This window comes from Haliotis rufescens, unplaced genomic scaffold, assembly GCF_023055435.1.
Source record: "Haliotis rufescens isolate VD_foot unplaced genomic scaffold, xgHalRufe1.0.p SCAF_17, whole genome shotgun sequence".
Lineage (NCBI taxonomy): Eukaryota > Metazoa > Mollusca > Gastropoda > Lepetellida > Haliotidae > Haliotis > Haliotis rufescens.
The window spans coordinates 30,152,890-30,174,694 of NW_025963857.1; the positions used below are offsets into that span (position 1 = coordinate 30,152,890).

At 39.1% G+C, this 21,805-nt stretch overlaps 1 protein-coding gene across 2 annotated transcripts in view; it reads right to left on the reverse strand.

Annotated features, from left to right (window-relative positions):
• The window catches only part of LOC124117217 (retroviral integration site protein Fli-1 homolog), a 52,887-nt gene that overhangs the window by 10,941 nt on the left and 20,141 nt on the right, over positions 1-21,805 (reverse strand). Inside the window, exons 3-6 of one of the 2 annotated variants that reach the window (XM_046478990.2) lie at positions 19,151-19,354; positions 17,469-17,591; positions 3,832-3,885; positions 1,844-1,921 (exon numbers count right to left, since the gene is read on the reverse strand). In XM_046478990.2, coding sequence (XP_046334946.2) covers positions 1,844-1,921; positions 3,832-3,885; positions 17,469-17,591; positions 19,151-19,354 — 459 coding nt within the window. Of the gene's footprint in view, positions 1-1,843; positions 1,922-3,831; positions 3,886-17,453; positions 17,592-19,150; positions 19,355-21,805 lie in introns of both variants that reach the window. The other variant, XM_046478989.2, reaches the window with a different exon arrangement.

Here is a 21,805-nt window from a genome sequence, read left to right on the forward strand (position 1 = left end):
ACCACATACATTCTCAGTTATCACAAACATTCTCAGTTATCACATACATTCTCTGTTACCACATACATTCTCAGTTATCTTATACATTCTTAGTTATCTCATACATTCTCAGTTACCACATGCATTCTCTGTTACCACATACATTCTCTGTTACTCCATAATTCTCAGTTACCATAAACATTCTTAGTTATCACATACATTCTCAGTTACCACATGCATTCTATGTTAACACATACATTCTTAGTTAACACATACCTTCTCAGTTATCACATACATTCTCTGTTACCACATACATTCTCTGTTAACACATACATTCTCAGTTACCACATACATTCTCAGTTATCTTATACATTCTCAGTTATCACATACATTCTCAGTTATCACATACATTCTCTGTTATCACATACATTCTCAGTTATCACATACATTCTCTGTTATCACATACATTCTCAGTTATCACATACATTCTCAGTTACCACATACATTCTCAGTTATCACAGTTATCACATACATTCTCAGTTATCATATACATTCTCAGCTACCACATGCATTCTATGTTAACACATACATTCTCAGTTAACACATACATTCTCAGCTACCACATACATTCTCAGTTATCTTATACATTCTTAGTTATCTCATACATTCTCAGTTATCATATACATTCTCAGATAACACATACATACTCTGTTACCACATACATTCTCAGTTACCACATACATTCTCTGTTACCACATACATTCTCTGTTACCACATACATTCTCAGTTATCTTATACATTCTTAGTTATCTCATACATTCTCAGTTACCACATGCATTCTCTGTTACCACATACATTCTCTGTTACTACATAATTCTCAGTTACCATAAACATTCTTAGTTATCACATACATTCTCAGTTACCACATGCATTCTATGTTAACACATACATTCTTAGTTAACACATACCTTCTCAGTTATCACATACATTTTCTGTTACCACATACATTCTCTGTTACCACATACATTCTCAGTTACTACATACATTCTCAGTTAACACATACATTCTTAGTTACCATATACATTCTTGGTTATCACATACATTCTCAGTTAATAGATACAACCTCAATTAGCACACACATTCCTTTTTATAACATACATTCTCGGTTAATACGTACATTCTCAGATAAAACATACAATCCCGGTTGCCATACATTCTCATTTAACACGTACATACCCAATTTACACAAAATCGGTCATCTCACATATACATTCCCAGATACCAAACACATTCACAGTCTTATCTAAACACCCACAATGAATATGCATTTACGGATGTCGGCTTTGTCATTTAAAATGCATCAGGTACATGTTAAAGATAAGGTCAGTGAATTGGGTACCTGGAATATATCTAACATCTAACATATACCCATTAATCAGGTAATGGTATGGACACATTGGCTACATGGTATATGCCCATGTTATTAGATACCTGGTACAGGCCCATGTTATCAAATACCTGTCATGTTCCCATGTTATTAAATACTTTGTATATGCCCATGTTATTAGATATATGCCCATGCTATTAGACATCTGGTATATGCCCTTTATTAGATACCTGGTATATGCCCATGTTATTAGATACCTGGTATATGCTCATGGTATTAGTTATCTGGTATATGCCAATGTTATTAGATACCTGGCACATGCCCATGTTATTAGATTCGTGGTATATGCCAATGCTGTTATATACCTGGATCCCTCCTGTAATTGATGATTAAGATCTGGTAATGAGCAAACTGAATGGTTATAATAGGAACACAACTTTCTGATAATACAACAGTTATTAATAGATAATGCCTTACTTTGTGGTCTCCACTGCGAATGCGCATGCGGGCTCTCGATGTTTGGCTTCATGCTTGTGATTGATGTAGGGGGGTAAGCTGAAACGGAAAAGAGCCATTAAATCTCTCTCAATCCATAATAAGTTATAAAAGAATAACGACAATGTTGTTTTCGAACTCATTTGCCTCCATTATCTTTTGGGTATTATGGTGGTGTTCCCTGCTATCCTGACAGAAGTCAAAATATGATATGAGCAATTTCAAAATCGATAATGCATTCAATATTCTAGTTGATCGGTTTCGTTTTAATTTGAAATGAATATAACGGTGTTTGTTTCTGTAAATATTATATACAAGTTTTCGAAAACACTTTGTATCATCACTATTTGATAGTGATTTATGAACACATACATATGAAAAAGTCGGAATCGAACAATAGACTCTGCTTTTAGTAGATTTGTTTATGATTATGGAATACCTTTGTCGCTTTTATTCAATGATTTCTCATATGACATTTATACCAGGGTGAGGTTATCACTTACAGTTAACATGTCTTCATCTTTTAAGATTCCAAATGGTTCCATGTTACTCAAAAACAAGTTTAAAAAAGAGGTTCGACAGAAATTCTGCCTCCGTTTGCTTGTGAACCCAACAGTACTTCGTTAACACACGTGATTGTAACGAGCGTCTTCATATATCAACCCATTTTAATGAACAGTTATTTCAAGCTTGCAAGTATTTGTTTAATATTATACTGATACAGAGGACAGCTATTGCAGACGCTTGGTAACCACACTCATAGATCATCGTGAATATTAACATAAGCGTGTCCTCAATGCAATTAATCCGTGTTACCCGATCTTACGTTTTAGAAAAAAAATACAATTTATTAGGTCTGTTCTTGAGGAAATTGAGAAGATTGTTTCATCGAAATAGGGGCCAAGGAAATGACTTACCGGACATTTAATTACACCAGTGTGAGTTTATCATTCCAAAACCACAAACCAGTCCGGTTTGTAGTGTTAGGTTACAAACGTTTGACAAACTAATACCTTTTGAAATCTCGATTAACGAAAACAGGAGTAATCACCCGTTACTAGGCCGTCATTTGATCTCCGATGACGACATGCCAAAAAGCGTTTCGAGTCATATGAGCCTGCGCAGTGAAGGTTTCCGTCTAATGGCTTTGCTCGTCTCATGACAGCTCCACGTAAAAGACTAATTTTAAAGGACAACAAAAATGTGTCTAAGAATTAACCACAGTACGCCCCCGTAACTCCCTTTTCTCTTCCCCTTTGTCCCGTCGGTGTTCTCTGCGGGGTTACAAAGCTGAACAAACTGATGGCGGATCTCGTTCCTAACCCATGTCATTTTACCGATCATATGGTGAGCGTCGTTTGACAATCGGAGTTTTTCAGACTGGGATCTCTGCTTCATTAAACTGTCACCAACCTTTACGAGCGTAATTATAGGTACGTGCTTTGTTGGTCAGACAGCAGACATAATTATGTCCAAAACGGTATGGCACGTGGATAACGGTATTAAATAGTCTACTGACACGATACCTTTCGCGTATGTGTCAAGTCTTGATAGTTAAAAATTGTTTACTAAAGGATGAAATGACATACAATTTTAATGTCATATTTTTATGCTGTTTCATGAGGCCTGGATGCGGAATGATCGGAACTGCAGGTAAAAAATAAATAATACAAATCTATGTACTGAGAATGGTTTAGTTGGGATGTCAAGCAGTCCTGCAAGTCTGTCATGACATCGTATTGAAGTATATAGTTTATATCGCTTCATTCAAGTTGATGCCATATTTTATACAAATAGTTCATATTGATGATATTAATCTTGGTGGGTTCGACTTGGCAGTGTTTCAAGTGAAGTCCCAATCGCTGTTGGAGCTTCGTGTAGACGGTAGTAGTAATAATAATAATAATAATAATAATAATAATAATCACCTTCATTTTAATATTAATGATGATAAAAAAAAATCTATTTACCTTGAGCAGCATGGTTGGGTTGAGGCGTCCAAGGCGACTTGGAAAATGGGGGCTCTGAAAACACAAAACAAAGTTGTCAGTCTTATTGTCCCGCAACGTAAGAAATATTGGCTTCGGAGAAATTTCCATCAAAGACTTAAACGTCAGTCGTTGTGTGGGACGACGGAATGCGGACTAGGTTTGTACCTGCGAAGACGAAACTTGGAATACCCGGAAATGAGCACGGCCGGAAGTAGTCCTGGCGTTTTAGTGGATGCATGGGGGACTTAATCTCCCAAGATTCCCGCCAAAGACTGAAAATATCTTGTTCCACCGCCTTCTCCAGCGTGACGGTTGAAGGTTACACTACTCTTGTAAAAGACACCAATTCAAGCGTCCCCTTTTCCAAACTAGAGTTTGCTCTGGAAATCACACAGCTCTGCTGGAGAGTTCCGTATCCACTACCGCAATGGGGAAATTGTGCCTCATCACTCGTTACAATCACACAACTCGCACGGCGCCCCATTTCCCCCATAGCTTTATATACCAGTACTAATACAATAACTGTAATTTGCTACAACTAACCAATCAATTGACTCTATGCTGGCTCTATCAACCAATGTGCCAGCTAATCTTTCTCGGCGGGGAATCAATAAGGTGCTAAGTGGTGTAATGTGACCAAGCGACCACGTGCTCCTCATGTTTGCACGGAACCCGCCATCAGTAGGGCTTTTTGCGTCTCCCATACCGGAGAGTTCAGAGGGCGGTCCCATTGGCTCCTTCCTCTCATAGACACTTCTCGTTCACTTCTCGCCTCGTTGCACACGGCGATATTCGGAAGAGAGCTCGCTCAACGTCCGTTTTAAAATAATGAAATACTTTCAGTTTGCCAAACATTAGACGTTTCATTTCCATCAGAAAATAACGGCCGAAGATAAACTGACGCGGAGACGATGGAAAAAACGCCAAGTTTCTTTGACTTACAAGTCGATTCCGGTCGATGAATAAGCTTTCACATAGCGTTTTGTCTGATGGAATATTTCATAATTTTATCTCACTTTATAGAAACACTCACTTTTATAATTTTGATTACATTTTCCGTTTATTCTTTTCAAGCAACATAATATTGTTTGCGACAGGTTGGTTTTCAAACATTGCGGATAACGCGTTTTATCGCCCGTGTTTGTCAGGCTGTAATTGAGGTCCCCCAGTTACCCGGTACTGGTCAACATGACAGAGCTGGAGACGGGATGTCCACAGTCGGAGTTGCTACTGTGGTTAATAATTATTCACTCTAGTTTATCGACAATCATTGTAAGCTATCCTCGAAGCCAACACTGATACACATCTGTGTCGCTGTTATCCTCCCACTGTGATTGCGCGATGATGTGGAGAAGTTTCAATATTTACTGTATTTCCTGGTATTTGAACGCGCAAGAAATGCTTTTAACCGGGATGTTTACACACCTTTTGAAACTCAGGAAAATGAAATTGCCGGTTCGTTTCCTAAACGTTCAGTGTCGTAATTACGAAAAGCGTTTACTAAGCGGTGCTGTTTGATAAATGAGCGAGAGTGTTGTTCAAACTATCATTTTACGCCTCAGCTCTTCAACAGCAGTGATTGTGTCAAAATTTATTGCCCAGGCAGTCTGGCATACGATGCCTCAATCGACACCATAAATGCGTTTGTGATCAGATTTGCCTCGGCCGAAAGGCCGTAATGACATTTTTAAATGTGTTAGCTTTGTGAAATTTGACATTTTCATTTTTTGTACCTGGATTATTTTAGCAGTAAATTGTGCAGTTACCATTTCCGAGTGAGTTATGACATCATTCTGATGCAAATGTTGACTTTCCGGGTATGATATTGAGACGACCGCTCCCTGGGATGCCGGTAGATCGAAGAACGGTAATGGCATAACGCAGTAGACTGGCACAATGAGACAGTTCCGTGCTATGCTGCCACTTAGAAAATATGTATACTGTATACATTATCGTTATAGGTTAGAGGAATATTTATCCTATTATTTTGATCACTAATCGAACATACACTTAAACTAACTTTAACTTTGTAAAACTACTAGTGCTGAATTTTCATTTACGTAAGTTACATTATATTCACAAGACAGTTGATGTATGTAGGATGGTTTAGTCAGCTAATTAGAAGTGTGTGAACATGCATTTCGTGATGAGGATTCGAAAACGAGCACTTTGTTAGGAATGTCACTTAAAGTTCGCCCATATACGTTCATTCAAATGTTTTAACTAGTTCCACACAATATGAAAACGGGACCCTCTTTACTGTAATTATAAATTAATAAAACTGAAGACACAGTTGATTTATCAGTAAACCTTTTCTCAAATACCTTATATCATCACTAAATGATAGCGATTAACTTTGTATTCATTTGAATATTGTATTATTTTTTTAACGTACAACTACTATTGATTGAGAACACCTGGTGCCATCACTATTTAATAGTGATTCATAAACACATCCTTATGATATAGTGAGAATCGTACAACTGAATCGTACAACGGATGATTACCGAAATGGGTTTTTTCGCTATTTCGTCTCATCATGGAATTCTGTAGTGTTCATCACTTACTTGATACTGGTACTAGCACCTTGATGGAACGAAATCATATCGTTCATGAAAGTAACAAACACTTATAACTTTCTGGGTAACAATCTATATTTACAATTGTTCTTTGATTCTGTTTTAATAACATTAACTCAAGGTAATTATCATAAATAAGAAAATGAAAATTACCAGACACATTTGCTTACAATTCAGGGTATTGTCACCGAAAGATAACTTATTCATGGGGCTCCGTGTTCGAGAATGAATCCAGTTTTGGAGAGAGGTAATTTAAGAAAATGAGAAGTACCATTTGCTGAGAGTAAAAATAATGATATATTTCGGGATAGTCATCGTTTTCTGTGCACTCGTGGCATCCACGGAAACACTAACCCAACCCAAACCCCAAACAAACCGCCTAATCTATATTAATCTTAATGACTGGTACATTCATTAATCAAACAAATACGACTGCAAAAAAGAATACATGTTAGATCGACCAGATTGTTATCGAAAACCTAGAAACCATGAGATAAGGAACGTCCTGTCGATCTGTTCCATTACAAGACCAGCACCGAGGTCTGAGACTGGCACCATCAAGGCAGTGGTGCCAGTAAACGGTTTCGACTACACGGTTAGGCGTCGCTGTTCGACCACCAGCGATCCCAAACCTCGCCAGTGTTTTCGTGAGATCCAGCTGCACAATGGTGCTATTCAACCACTTGCCGTCATGCGATCATTTCACCAACAGTAAACATCCACACCAATTACCCAATCCCACAGAAGCAATACCTGCTGTTTAAGCAACTTCCGAAACAGTAAGTAACCGGTAGTTTACAACGGCTATGTGTGCAAGGGCGGCTCACATCAAGAGATGTTAACTACCTATGATTAAGGCTGGCCGAGGCTTAAGTAAGTGATTATACCTCAAGTGCTAACACCATCGTAAGACCACCCGCTGTTACGGAACATGCAACAATGAGAAGCCCGATGCCGTAGCGTCCACGCTGGCCACAAAGTAGGGGGTAATGAAGACACAATGAGGGGACATAGCTATTAAAGGTGATGCTTGTAACGACTTTACGTTAGCAGGATCCGGGTTCATTCAGTCGTCACACCTGCTTCGATGTTTACTGTTTAGCAATGCGCAGTGGCCATATAGATGCCATAACGTTAAAATTCACTTACTGAAAAAAACTAGTTTAGACCGTTTAGAGTTAGTCTTTTCTTGTAAATATTTTTTCTTTAATAAAATATCATAAATAGGTTTTTTTCGTATGTTATTTAAGCCACTGAAACACGTAGGCATTGATTGTAAAATAAATTTTATGCTGAAATGCACACAATCGTTCTGATGTATTTTTTCCTGTTTACCCAATACGCAGTGTAAAAATAGAGAGGGCGTGGGCGTATAGTTTAACATTAACGGATGTGAATACATTGTAAGGATGATACAATTCTATATTTGTACATATTGACGTTATTATATTTTTTTTTATAAAAATGTATATATGCTTTCAGAAATGAACCGAAATTTATTCATACACACAAAATCTGTGTCTGAAATTCAGTATATATGTTTGGTGCCTTATCCAGACTTTAACCTACCAAATTCACGACCTTTAATATATGACCAGATTTCATCACTGTCTTTCCATTCAAATAATTGTCATCACTAGTTTGCCAATTCCGCCCAATGGAATCTGTTTCGGCAGATAATCGAGACTGCTCTCTGGCGTTGAAGTTAGCCCTCTCCCACACATTGTATGTTAAAACGTGGTATTTTAAACAGACGGGTGCTACGTACATGTATAGGTATAATCCCTTTAATGTGACTCTCGTTTCCTGAATAAAAGTATTGTTTAAAACATCAGATTCAGTATAAATGAACTTTAAACTGTCCAAAGAATGACGATAAGTGTTTGGTGCCTGGGGTGGATCTATGGTTTCCACATGTTTATTGATATATGAGGAACAGCTGCATATTCTGAGTTTTATGCTTTTAACTAATAACCAGACATGTACAGGTGAAACGTTTATTTTACATGGTGTCGAAGTCTGTCAAAATATTTCATTGAGATGCAAGCGGGTTCAATATGAATTAATTAGTGAGTGGGTAACATGGGGCTTATCCCGCTCTCAGCAATATTCCAGTTGTATGACCTTTGGAGAACACCTAATATAGGTTTCGCACATTCGACGCGACATCCAAATGCTTCAACCATTAGACTACCCAAATGACCCGTGTATAATGTCATATGTATATATACTTACCAACTCATGCACTTTGTACATATGAAAGTAATGTCTTTTAATGTACCCCCTCATAACTGAATCCTGAAGACATTTCCAAATTTGACACATCAATGATGTCCGATTCAATTTTTGACATGTTTTCCATTTGGCCTTGGCATGTGTTTGTGACGAATCACACCTTTTTAGCGAACACTCGGTACAAAGAGGCTTTGGATGATCCTGGCACAAGCAGGTTGGTAAGGCTTATTATCAGCACAGGGCCCTTACCCTCACTACACGCAGCCCAGGCAGCGAATGGGACTTCTGTCAGGAAGCGCTGCCTAGTTAAACCCACCAAGTACTTTTCGGAGAATGTGAAGACTCCCAAACACTGCAGCCTTCTGCATTACCCAGACGTGAAGACGGTAATAAATTGATCGAGCTATACCATCACGTCGCTTAAGATACTGTGTTTGTGCCAAAGCGGGGCATCCACTGACTATGTGATGGACAGTCGCATTAAATTCATTTCATAATCTATATTTCATATTCACATTTTGATGCAAAATCACACATGGACGGTTTCGACTGGGAAGTGACTGGTCAAAAAGCCTTCTGTTTCACTTTTCAGGCCATCCTTGGCTCATTTAAGAAAACTTTGGAATGCCTTGTTTTCATCATGAGGCTTGACATGCTTCACAAGAGGATCATCAGACAAATATATCTGTGCAAAAGTGCACAGTAAGTTCTATCATGAAGAGCCTCCGCGTTAATCATATCACGCCCTCCCATTATTATTATTATCATTATTATTATTATTAACGAGCATATGTAATTATATAATTGTCCTATATATTTATGGTGAGACCAAAATATATCGTCTGTCTGTGTACAAAGATTGTGTTCTTCAAGAGCAATAATGTTTGAATTGTGACAATGATACTATTCAGAATTCAGATTCAGAAATATCACATTCAGCCCAAAGTCAGAAAAACACGTCCACTTACATATCTGTTCATGTAAATATTCTGCAAACTTAGTATTTCTGCACACAGATAAAAGCGACAAAATCATTTCCACAATCATAAGAAATATCTTCTAAAAGCAGAGTTCATTGTACGATTCCGACTACATCATGAGCACGTGTTTATGAATCACTATCAAATAGTGATGACGACGGGTAGTAGGTGCACCATGAGACATCAATACAAACTAAATCCAGGTTCCAAGATGTGATTAATCAAAATGAAAACAAAGCACTACAATGAGTGAGTGAGTGAGTATGGTTTTACGCCGCGTTTAGCAACACCCCTGCAATATCACGGCGGGGGACACCACAAATGGGCTTCAAACATTGTACCCATGTCGGGAATAGAACCCAGGTCTTCGGCTTGACGAGCGAACGCTTTAACCACTAGGCTATCCGACCGCCCCAGCACTACCAGGAAGGAACGACGGAAGGGAAGATTCATCACCTTCTTAGAGAGGCATTTGGAAGTTGGAGTACTAAGTAAGGATAAGATATATGGATGTAAAACTGCTATATTACAATTTTGAGCGACGTTTCGGTGTAGGTTCACCGTTATCCAGCAAGTTATCACACCTACACCTTCTAATTGTAATAAATACGTACTTCATTAATAGGCATCTAGAAGTTGGCAGGATGAACAAGGGAGATGAATCTGTGGATTTACTACTTCTTTGTCACATCGTTTGCTTGATGACGGTGTTAGTATATGCAATGGGGGAGTGAGTGAGTTGGATTTAACGCCGCTTTTAACAGTATTCCAGTTATGTCGCGGCGTGTCACCTTAATGTGGGAGGAAAGCCCGAAGTAATGAAGGTCTCAGACGTTTACCACTTCGGTGAAATCCACGAGCACGGGTATGCTGACAAAACTAGAAACATAATTGGGGCGAACCGTGATTCGAACCCACAATCATAGGTGTCTGGCGTGACCAAGGGACGCAACTCTGCACAGCGAATCGCGGCGCCTTAGACGACTGGGCCACCCGTGCCCCCGTATATGCAATGGAATTACACATAGCAATAAAGAAGTTAAATCCATAGAGCTATCTCCCTTGTTCAATAGAGACGTTGTTCATCCACATATCTTATCCTTACTTGGATTAACCACCGCCTCGTTTAAAGTTCCACAACCAAGCAATGCATGTCCTGCTTCTTGAGCAACCGCTGATATAACTCCAGCTAGGGCCTTGACCTCTCTCCGCCCACATGGACTACATACACGCAGTTGTCATTCAATATCTGCTACATATTAGCATACTTCTTGGGACTACAAATGTGGCATGTGTTGGTGCCCGGGGGTTGCTGCGACTGATACAGGTGTTAGGTATACGGCGTCATCATTTTCTCAAGCATTAACATGCACGTTTGCAATTACAAATGTAGATCAGCAAATTGAACAAAAATGTGACCCGTTTAAATTTTCTTGCATGTTTCTACAGGGCAATAAACCTTAAAAATCAAATCACACTACTTGTGATGCAAATATATACTAGTATATAAGGATAAATGTAGTTAACAGAATTTCGAATAATAAGTTATATGTTTTACCTTCCCTTTGTCATTCAAAAGTAACATCGCTTTTAGTTTCAACAAAATCAGTATATGCGGTATCGTGTCACTGGAGTGTCTGGGCCATCACTTGATTGTCTGGTTTGTGTTCGAGCTGCTGATGATTGGCAGTAGAACTGCTGCGCGGTGCCAGGCAACATAATACAGATTGCAGATTCTGTGAGTGGCTACCGGTAGAGCAGGATACGCTTACCCTTTTCGCAAACACCTGGTGTCGTCATTGATTTTTCAGTGTTCCATTCATATAATTTTCACCATTATTACACCCAATGGTATCAATTTCAGCCGATCATCGAGACAGATTATCCGGTTGTTGGCGTTTTATATATATATATATATATTGGGAAAGGGATTTGCCGTAGACACAATAGCAGGAAATCTGTGAAATTTATGAAAGGGGTATACGAAATATGGCACTATCATTCATTTTGTGAAACTATCATGGCACACAACGTCGACGACCCAGGGAGGGGCATAGTGTATTTCCACATAAGAGAGAGAGTGAAAGAAAAAAGAAAGAAAGATGGGATGAGAAAGATAAAGAGAGGAAGGGTTGATATATTTAGAACAATTCATCAGTTAGTAGATTTCTCACGTATGGCATTTTCTTAATCTTACCTAAGATGCTAAAAAGCATAAAGACCAATTTAACGAAGATGTTTATTTGAAATCGATTGCCTTTGAAACTATGATGTGTCCATTACTGAATGAAATGAGTGAGTGAGTTAGGTTTTAAGCTGCTTTGAACATGTAATGTTTATGATAACCCAGTATTATATGGCATTAATCTTCCTCAAATATATAACCTCTTTATGAAATCACTTCCTAGTATCCCTTTCCCTTCAAAGCATTGTTCGGAAAATCTTCATAAAGTTACCTAGGCCCAGTCGTTATATTTTCAATGTCAGGATTGATAAAAACTACAATTCCGTTGGCCCGTGCACCTTTACACACATTGTCTCTTTTCATTTCCGTGTATCAGTTTCTCATTCCGCCAGACACTGGAAGCACCATCTTGATTTGAGGAAATTTGTTAAGGACGTTCTTCCGCTTTTTTGTCGGCTAATTTAAACTTTTGTTGTTGTCTTTTGATATATTCCTTCTAGAGCGTGTGTCACAACTTGGACTGCCCCCACATCCTTGTAGTCCGTGAAGATCAGAACAGTTTAATTTAGGAAGTAAATTTACTTGAGTCTAATTCAGAGAAATGTGTTGATTCGATGGGGATACTCTTGAAACCTAATGCACATAGTTCAGGGTTTCAAATTCTGTATTTAGAGCGATCAATTCTGTGTTTGATTGTTTTTGTTTTTGTTTGTTTGTTTGTTGTCAAAACATAGTCCAGCTGTACGACTGCAGCCCATAAATATCGATTCTGGACGAGACATTCCAGCGATTGACAATATGATGTTTGTTTATTTGTTTGTTGTTTAACGCCGCACTCAGCAATATTCCAACTAAATTATGGCCGCCGGCAAATAATAGAGTCTGGACCAGACAATCCAGTGATTAGCATCGTGAGCATCGATCCGGGTTAGAATAGGTCTTCAGCAACCCAGGCTTGACGTAGCGGGATCATGTAGTCAGGCTCGCTGACTACTTTGTTGCTCCATGTCATTGTATCCCAATTGCGTATTTCGATGTTCATGTCAATCCGCGATATGACTGGAATACTGTTAAAAGCGGCGTTAAACCCAACTCACTCACTCACTCACTCACTCATGTCAATCACCTGATTGTGTTGTCCCAATTCTAGTATTCACAGACCGCCGTTATATAGCTGGAATATTCTTGAGAGTGGCGTTAAACAACAAAACAAAATTGAATCTGACCAATAATAATAGTTGTTTTTTTTGTTTGTTTGTGTGGGGTTTTTTTTGTTTTGTTTTTTTTGGGGGGGTTAGGGGAGGGGTTTTTGCTACGCGATGTTTTGCTGACCTTTATTGTCATTGACAGCTTTCCAATGAGGTTTAACTACCTAGTGTCGTATGGCAGACACTCGTTTCTTAACCTGAGAGAAAAAAAACACTCTTTACGAAAGGCCTGGAAGCTCACACACAAAAAACATAGGTCTGAATGACCGCCGAGTAGGGAATTGGGTGCTTAAACTCAAGAACGTCATTACCAACTGTAGTAGCCAAATACTGCAAGCGTTTGAGCGTCAGGCCGCAGATTGGGTTTGAATTCCTCTTTCCTATTTGTGAAACCCATGTTTGTTTTCTACGTCGTGATATTGATACAACATTGCGTATACCTGAGCCAAAACTCGTTTCCATGTGAACACGCGTACACAATGACCACCTGTTATCTCCATGCCCAAGAGTTATCGAACGGGAGTACTCACATCCGACTGTGGCGTTGCTAGTAAGAGAGCACTCGTGTCGCAATATTATAGAGGAGAGACTACAACAGATTAGGTGACTTAATGTCACAGCTGAATCACGACGATGTTTAAATAAAAGCGACGAAACCTTTAAATAATCATGAATAAAAGTGACAAAACTTGTTCAAAGGACATCTCTGCTGAAACCAGGGTCCATTCCGACCATAGCAAAGTACGTGTTCATGTGTTCAAGAATCACTTTGAGTACGAGTCATATAATGCTCTCTGAAACCTTCGTGGACAGAGCATGTTTCGCATAAAAGGTGCGAATATAAGGGAACCTATTTTCCTCTGAAATCACAAATGGACAAATATACCGAGAGGGTATTCTGCTCGGAAATAATCAAGGGACAAATATACAGGTCTATTCTGCGTGGGGTGAGTTCGGTTAAACGCCGCTTATATCACGGTGTGTCAGCTTAATGTGGGAGGAAACCCCGAAGTGATGCAGACGTTTACCACTTTGGTGAAACATACGAGCACGGGTATGGTGCTGACAAACCTAGAAACATAATCGGGGCGAAGTGAGATTCACACCCATCTGCCCCGGAATCACCAAGGGAAGAATATACTGAGGACCTGAGGCAAGAGAGTTAACTGACTATAAAAGTCCAGTTTCAACCCTTGCCGAACTAGGCTGGAATTACTGGCCTTGATCGTAGTGCCACCCGTGGCTATTACGAGTTATGTCCCTTCTATGCCTCTCCTATGGACCACTTGCATTTGCTTCAAACAATATGGCAGCGCCCGGTCAAGACAATCTGATCGATAATCAAGATCTATATTGTGATAAAACGAGTCTTACATCGCGAAGTGCATCAAATCGAAGTGAGCACCTTGATTAAAAATATGAAAAGATTTGGAAAATATCTGTTTACAACGAGTTCGGTGCACATGCTTTGCAAATCCTGCAATCGACCGAAATCTGCAGGACATTTTACCAACCGGATTTCGATTTCGATGCGCGATTTTGATTGGACTATGCAAAGACTCGTTAGTAAAACCAAATTGCAATTCCATAATACCAGCCTGGTTCGGCAAGGGTGTAAACTGGACTTTTAAAGTCAGTTAACTCTCTTGCCTCGGGAAAATGACAGCGGACCTATTCTGCCTCGGACCGAGGGAGAAACATACTGAGGACCTATTCTGCCCCACGAAATACTTGAGGCGTCTCAACTTTTCTAACTTAGTCTCCTTAGCGAGGGTGTACCAGCTCTTTAAAAACCTGCTACTTTTATCACACTCCTGTGAATATTGTCGAGTCGATGGATATGTTCACATGTAAATTGAAGATACATATTAGCAATGCTGAATCCCCCTCAAAATAATGTACATCAGTCCCCCGTGTCCGCTCTTAACGAGAGACTTTTGATGTTAGTACGCAGTAAGGGCACACACACACACCAATACTGCTGAATTAAAAACCGACAAGTGTACCTAATTTGTCTGAGTCGAATAGCGACAAATCGTAAAACAAAAGAAACCCATTAATACAAAATAGAATTATCCATAGCAACGCTCAGTGTTGTATTTTGAGAGTAACAGTTGTATTGCTGTAATCACCTACAATTACCAAACCAAGCCCACGGCTCTTCTTAACGTAGTCTATCCTATCAGGTGAGGTTTGAGTTTAGATTTTTGCAGCTTTACATTATTTCTGCAATATCACGGAGAATGAACCCATTATGGAATACACGCATGGTACCCATCCGTTTCAGGCACTTGCCCCCTCTACAAGCAGCCCCGACTGCGAATGGGACTTCTCCCAGACAGCGAATGGGACTTCTACCAGGAAGCGACTCCCAGTCGAACCCTTCCAGAACTTTTCCCCAACACTGCAGCCTTCTGCATTACCCAGATTGTCAGGAGGGCTGTATTCCTGGTACCAAACCTGGGTACTCTCCCAATGTCGGTCAACAGATTGGAGGTACCAAACCTTAAGCACCGAGATATTTCGAAAGCGAGGTCTGCATATTTGCCATGTTATTTCCTCAATCTTGTCTATCACATTAGTGTCAAAAGGTTCAAACAATTCAATGATATAAGTGGTCTCATTGGATTTATCAAAAAGGACAAGATCAGGTTTGTTGGCCCGGATAGGTCTGAGGCTATATACTGGCCTATTCCAATGAACTTTGTCTTTATCATTTTCCATGAAGTCCTTTACATAGTCATTGTCGTACCATATAATGATTGTTATTGTTATTATTATAACAATAATAAACCGTTAACAACAAGTCTAACATAGGACAGAAATCACACTTTCTCCCAAACAAAGGACTTCATTTCTTTGGACAGGTATATAGTTAACTTATCCAAATACACGCCTTGCGTCAGACAGCGGTGATATTTGTCATCAACGTTAACGACAGTACATACAGGCGTCACATTTCTAGTGACAGCACTGATCATCAAATGTCAGATGTAGCGGGCAAATATTAAACTTCGTGTAATTATTTGATACAATCAGCGAAACGGTTCTGATAATGCAAACGTGACAACGGCAGATAAAACAGCCCAAGCTCGACCGATCATATAGCTGTCCTGTTTATTCATGTACAATGTATCTGACGCGACTTTGTTTATGAATTATCTCGCTTTGTGTGAATGCACGAACGTACACATTAAAGTACATGCCGCCATTTTCCCCGACACATCGTTATGGCAAACATTCAACCTAGGATTCCCTGTCATCACGATATAACCCAATATTTGCTCGAAAACACTGTCTGCTTTCTCCACTGAACTGGCTTAATGAAAACGTTTGTATACACTCATGAGATACTGTTGCATGGCTGTCATCTGTGTTGACAATGAAGCCCTTCCTCTAACATATCACCGCCATTGCACGCAAACGATTGAAGCGTGTGGTCCCTCGAGAGTTAGTCAAAGGGAGACAACTCTTGTAACATCTGTTCCCGCTGTTTCAGTAATTTCTGTCAGTTCGTTTTAACATTTAGAAATAAATACTTCAAAAGCATATGTGTTAATATTGACATAGAGTTAGCTTTATAGTTGGTGTATTTGATTGGTATAATGTGCTGTTAAACTGCAGTTTACACGCAACGAAACTAAACAAAATAGAAAATCGTTCCAAGTTTTGGTGATTTTATAACGCGCGTATAGACGTGAGTTTGCCCACGTTTGCCTATTTCAAACCATTCATAGGCCCCATTATTCATATAAATAGAATTATTTAAGAAGCTGCCTCATTCACTTCTCGGTACTGTTCTAATAGCATTTGGGGCGGTGGGGCAGCCAAGAGGGTACGGCATTCACTCGTCACGCCGAAGACCCAGGTTCGATTTCCCACATGAGTACAATGTGTGAAGTCCATTTTTCGGTGTCCCCTGCCGTGACATTGCCTGAATAGTGCTAAAAGTGGCGCAATACCATCCTCACTCACTCTAATAGTCTACACGTGTACACAAAGCCGGGCCCATTTCTGATATTCCCAGCCGTGATATTGCGGGGATATTGTTAAACATTAAGCCATACTCACACATTTACCAAAAGATTATATATTAATTTTAAAAGTGTACATTCACTAGAAATATGCGACAATCAAGCAAGTGCTATTTAGTGATTGGTTGACCGAAAATGAAGAAATCAAGGACAAGGGAGTGTTGGTTCTCGCACAATAAAATCCTGCAGGGAGAATAAACCACTCGGGGCTGCAGCCCTCATTGTAAATTCTCCCCGCAGTGTTTTATTGTACGATACACAACACATCCTTGTCGTTTATTTCTTAAATAATCTTTCTTCCTGTTAGCCAATGAAAGTACATGCTTCCCGTGGCTTGCGTCTCGGGTAGTGGTCGACTAACGCTATCAGCTAGTTATTACCTGTCATTATCTCACCTGGAGGTTTGGGAGAACCGTAGACTGTCCCCCCACTGTTGTGCACGTAGCTAGCCCGCTGCATCCCTATGGGGCCGGGACAGGTCTCTGTCAGTTCTGGTGTCTGACGGGCGGGACTTGTTCCTGGAAGTTAGAGGTATGTTACTTGAGGTCATACAGACAAACTACCGGTATTACTATATGTAATGGCCACTCTGTCCTTTATATTCATATGTTTTTCCTTATTCTCATCTCACAAACTTGTATGACCATAACGGTCAGCTCATAGACCATTCTGACCATCTAACTGACTCTTCCGTGTTCATTATATCGACTACTATAATACATTGACTTGTGCATGGATATGTGCATGTAAATTGTCTAACCTTTTCTTAAGTTTGTGACATGCATGTGCAACTTATTTGTCTAACCTTTTATTAAGTAGGCTATATGTATGTGCAACATATCTGTCTATCATTTTCTTAAGTTGGTGATATACATGTCCAACCTATTTGTCCAAACTTTTCTTAAGTTGGTAATATGCATGTGCAACTTATTTGTCTAACCTTTTCTTAAGTTGGGGATATGCATGTGTAACTTATTTGTCCAACCTTTTCTTAAGTTGATGATATGCATGTGCAACTTATTTGTAAGTACAACGTTATCTCTAACCTTGTCTGAGGTAGGATCATGAAAGTACAAAGTTATCACTAACCTTGTCTGAGGTAGGATCATGAAAGTACAAAGTTATCACTAACCTTGTCTGAGGTGGGATCATGTAAGTACAGGTTATCTCTAACCTTGTCTGAGGTAGACTCATGTAAGTACAACGTTATCTCTAACCTTGTCTGAGGTAGGATCATGTAAGTACAACGTTATCTCTAACCTTGTCTGATAGAGGATCATGTAAGTACAACGTTATCACTAACCTTGTCTGAGGTAGGATCATGTAAGTACAGCGTTATCTCTAACCTTGTCTGAGGTAGGATCATGTAAGTACAACGTTATCTCTAACCTTGTCTGAGGTAGGATCATGTAAGTACAGCGTTATCTCTAACCTTGTCTGAGGTAGGATCATGTAAGTACAACGTTATCTCTAACCTTGTCTGAGGTAGGATCATGTAAGTACAACGTTATCTCTAACCTTGTCTGAGGTAGTATCATGTAAGTACAGCGTTATCTCTAACCTTGTCTGAGGTAGGATCATGTAAGTACAACGTTATCTCTAACCTTGTCTGAGGTAGGATCATGTAAGTACAGCGTTATCTCTAACCTTGTCTGAGGTAGGATCATGTAAGTACAACGTTATCTCTAACCTTGTCTGAGGTAGACTCATGTAAGTACAACGTTATCTCTAACCTTGTCTGAGGTAGGATCATGTAAGTACAGCGTTATCTCTAACCTTGTCTGATAGGGGATCATGTAAGTACAAATTTATCTCTAACCTTGTCTGAGGTAGGATCATGTAAGTACAACGTTATCTCTAACCTTGTCTGATAGGGGATCATGTAAGTTCAAATTTTTCTCTAACCTTGTCTGAGGTAGGATCATGTAAGTACAAAGTTATGTCTTACCTTGTCTGAGGTGGGATAATGTAACTTCAAAGTTATGTCTTACCTTGTCTAAGGTAGGATCATGTAACTACAAAGTTATGTCTTACCTTGTCTGAGGTAGGGTCATGCAAGTACAACGTTATGTCTTACCTTGTCTGAGGTAGGCTAGATGTCTGTACAGCATGTCTGCGTTGTGGGGCGACACCAAGCGACAAAGGTCGTCCCTGCTCATCCGACAGAGTTGTTGGCCGTCGATGTGTTGGAATTTGGAGTTGTCGACGTCACGGAGGCCGTACTCCTGGATAGCCCAGTCTAACCACTGTTGGACATGCACTTGTGACCACAAAGATACATCTGAAAGATAATGAAACAATGAAAATATGAAACTTTATATATATAATAAACATTAAAATATATGCGCCTCTCCACGATTATGCTTTCATCGATATTCTTAGTTATTCCTCTTGCTGTCACTGTGCTGGTAAAAAAAATGTTTCTTTGTTGCTCATTGCACTCAGCAATATTCCAGATAAACAGCATATAAATAATCGAGACTTGACCAAATACTTGATTGATATTATGAGCAACGTACGATGCCCTCCGAGTTTGACCACGAGATCAATAAAGTCAAGTTCTACGATAGGCATACGTTGCTGAAGGCCTATTCTAACCCGGAAATTCCTCGCGAGAGTAAAGTACTGTCATTGCATTCCAGTTCGAATGTTTTAACCTACGGTAGACTTTTGATTTATTATACATTTTTGGTCGAATAAATATATATCTATCAAGGTATAGGGACGGTGTATGTACGATAGTTAGCTTCGTCATTAAAAAATTACCCGTTGCCATGGATATTTAAAACAGGTGATAGTATGTGACATATCGCCATGAACACACGACAAGTTTTAGAACGAGAGACAAACTTCAGCCTTATTGATTTATTTCTAGTAACTAATCTATTTATAAGTAAACTTAACTGGTATTACCTTTATGCTGCTACTCATACAACTTAGACTACCGGACACAGAAAGTATGCACTTGAAAATTAACGTGATCAAGAAGATAATAGGTTGAAAACAGTCGCCGAAACATTGCAAACGTAAATCCAAAACAACTAAGATACCCGTATCAAACGCATCACTTTGAATAACCATTTCCTGTTTGTTTAGCCACCATCAAACACGGGTGTATACTTTGAATTCGTTTTTCCGGTGGTATATTTAGAACTTTAATCGGGATTTTTGACATCTTACACTGTGAGTAATGAGTAATGAGTAATGAGTCTCCAGTGTCGCTAGAATATATTCACGAAATGTGTTAATAATGGCATCTGAACCAGTTAACTACTGAATGATAAGAGATAAAACTGTAGTTGATAGCAGATATACTAGTGGTTGATAGCAGATATACTAGTGTTTGATAGCAGATATACTACTGGTTCATAACAGAAGCCGTTGAGGAGAAGTGACCTGCAGTCAGCATTATCACACAGTTTAACATCCGACCTAACAAGCTTTAGGTACTGTGGACATTCTTTACTTGGAAAAACATTGGGGGCATTTCGATAGCGTTTGATACACACTAGCTTTTCAGTCATTGTATTCCAACGCGAAGCATGTACAATAGGCTTCCGAAAAGCGAAACAGCCATTCATTGTACATATGATCAAAGTCAAGAGTAACTGTGGTTATGTTTTAATTGTTATTGTGTTCTATTAGTATATTACTCAACATTTTTCTTTTTTTCAGCGAAGATAAATCGAGCTGAAGATTGACTCCCATATGCGTTCTAAAGATATTCAAATTAACCATATTCAAAATGTTACATTCATATTACGTCTCAGTTGTGGTAAAATGTCTGGCTTGGTGCTTGGTTTGTTGTTTCCATAGATAAAAAATAGTCTGTAAATCCATATAGTCATTATCATGATTATTACACGTTCTGATATAATTAAGATTTCAGTTAAAAATCAAATAAAATATTTGATCTCTTTTACTCCTACGTTGCAGTGTACGTGCTCCGAACTAAACTCTACGTGAGACCATTTCCTTACAAGGAACTTGTAGATTAATCTGCCGAGGAACAGCGGACAACAATACGCTCTGGTTTCAAGACACGACAAGAAGACAAGGAGGTATCAGCAGTTGTTTGCGCTTGGTCAGCAACAACATAATATTATGCAATAGAACAATTTATTTTATAAAAAGCGACAATTACCATTTCCATAATCATAAGAAATATCTACTAAAAGCAGAGTTCAGGGTGCTATTCCGACAAAATCATAAGCATGTGTTTATGAATCACTATCAACTAGTGATGCTACCAGGTGTTCGCGTAAAGGTGGCACCCGTCATAAGAACATGCAAAGGCATGTCAATTGTTCACCTGAACAAAAAACACGGGCTCATTTGTAAAATGTCAAAATGGGGAACTGCATCATTTTTGTCACAGATTCGTCAAATTTGGAAATGTCCTCCACATGCCTACCATAAAGCCTTATGAAAGATTTGCTGAGGCTTTGAATGTTATAACCTTGATGAAACAACTTTTGAGCAATGACGCTCTTTGAAATCTACATAGAAAGAGCATGCTCGATTGTACCTCAAAAGTTGTGAAATATGGACACCAAAGGCTGGAATATTCCTGGACATGAAGGGAAAATTGACTAAGAAAATCATATTCGGGAAGATTTCTTCTGTATATAAAGACCCTTCAAGTCGTGTGAATAAGAAGCTCCATATATCGATGCTCCATATATTCTTCTTTAATAAACTAGATTTCTGTAGACAAAAATGGCTGAAAATA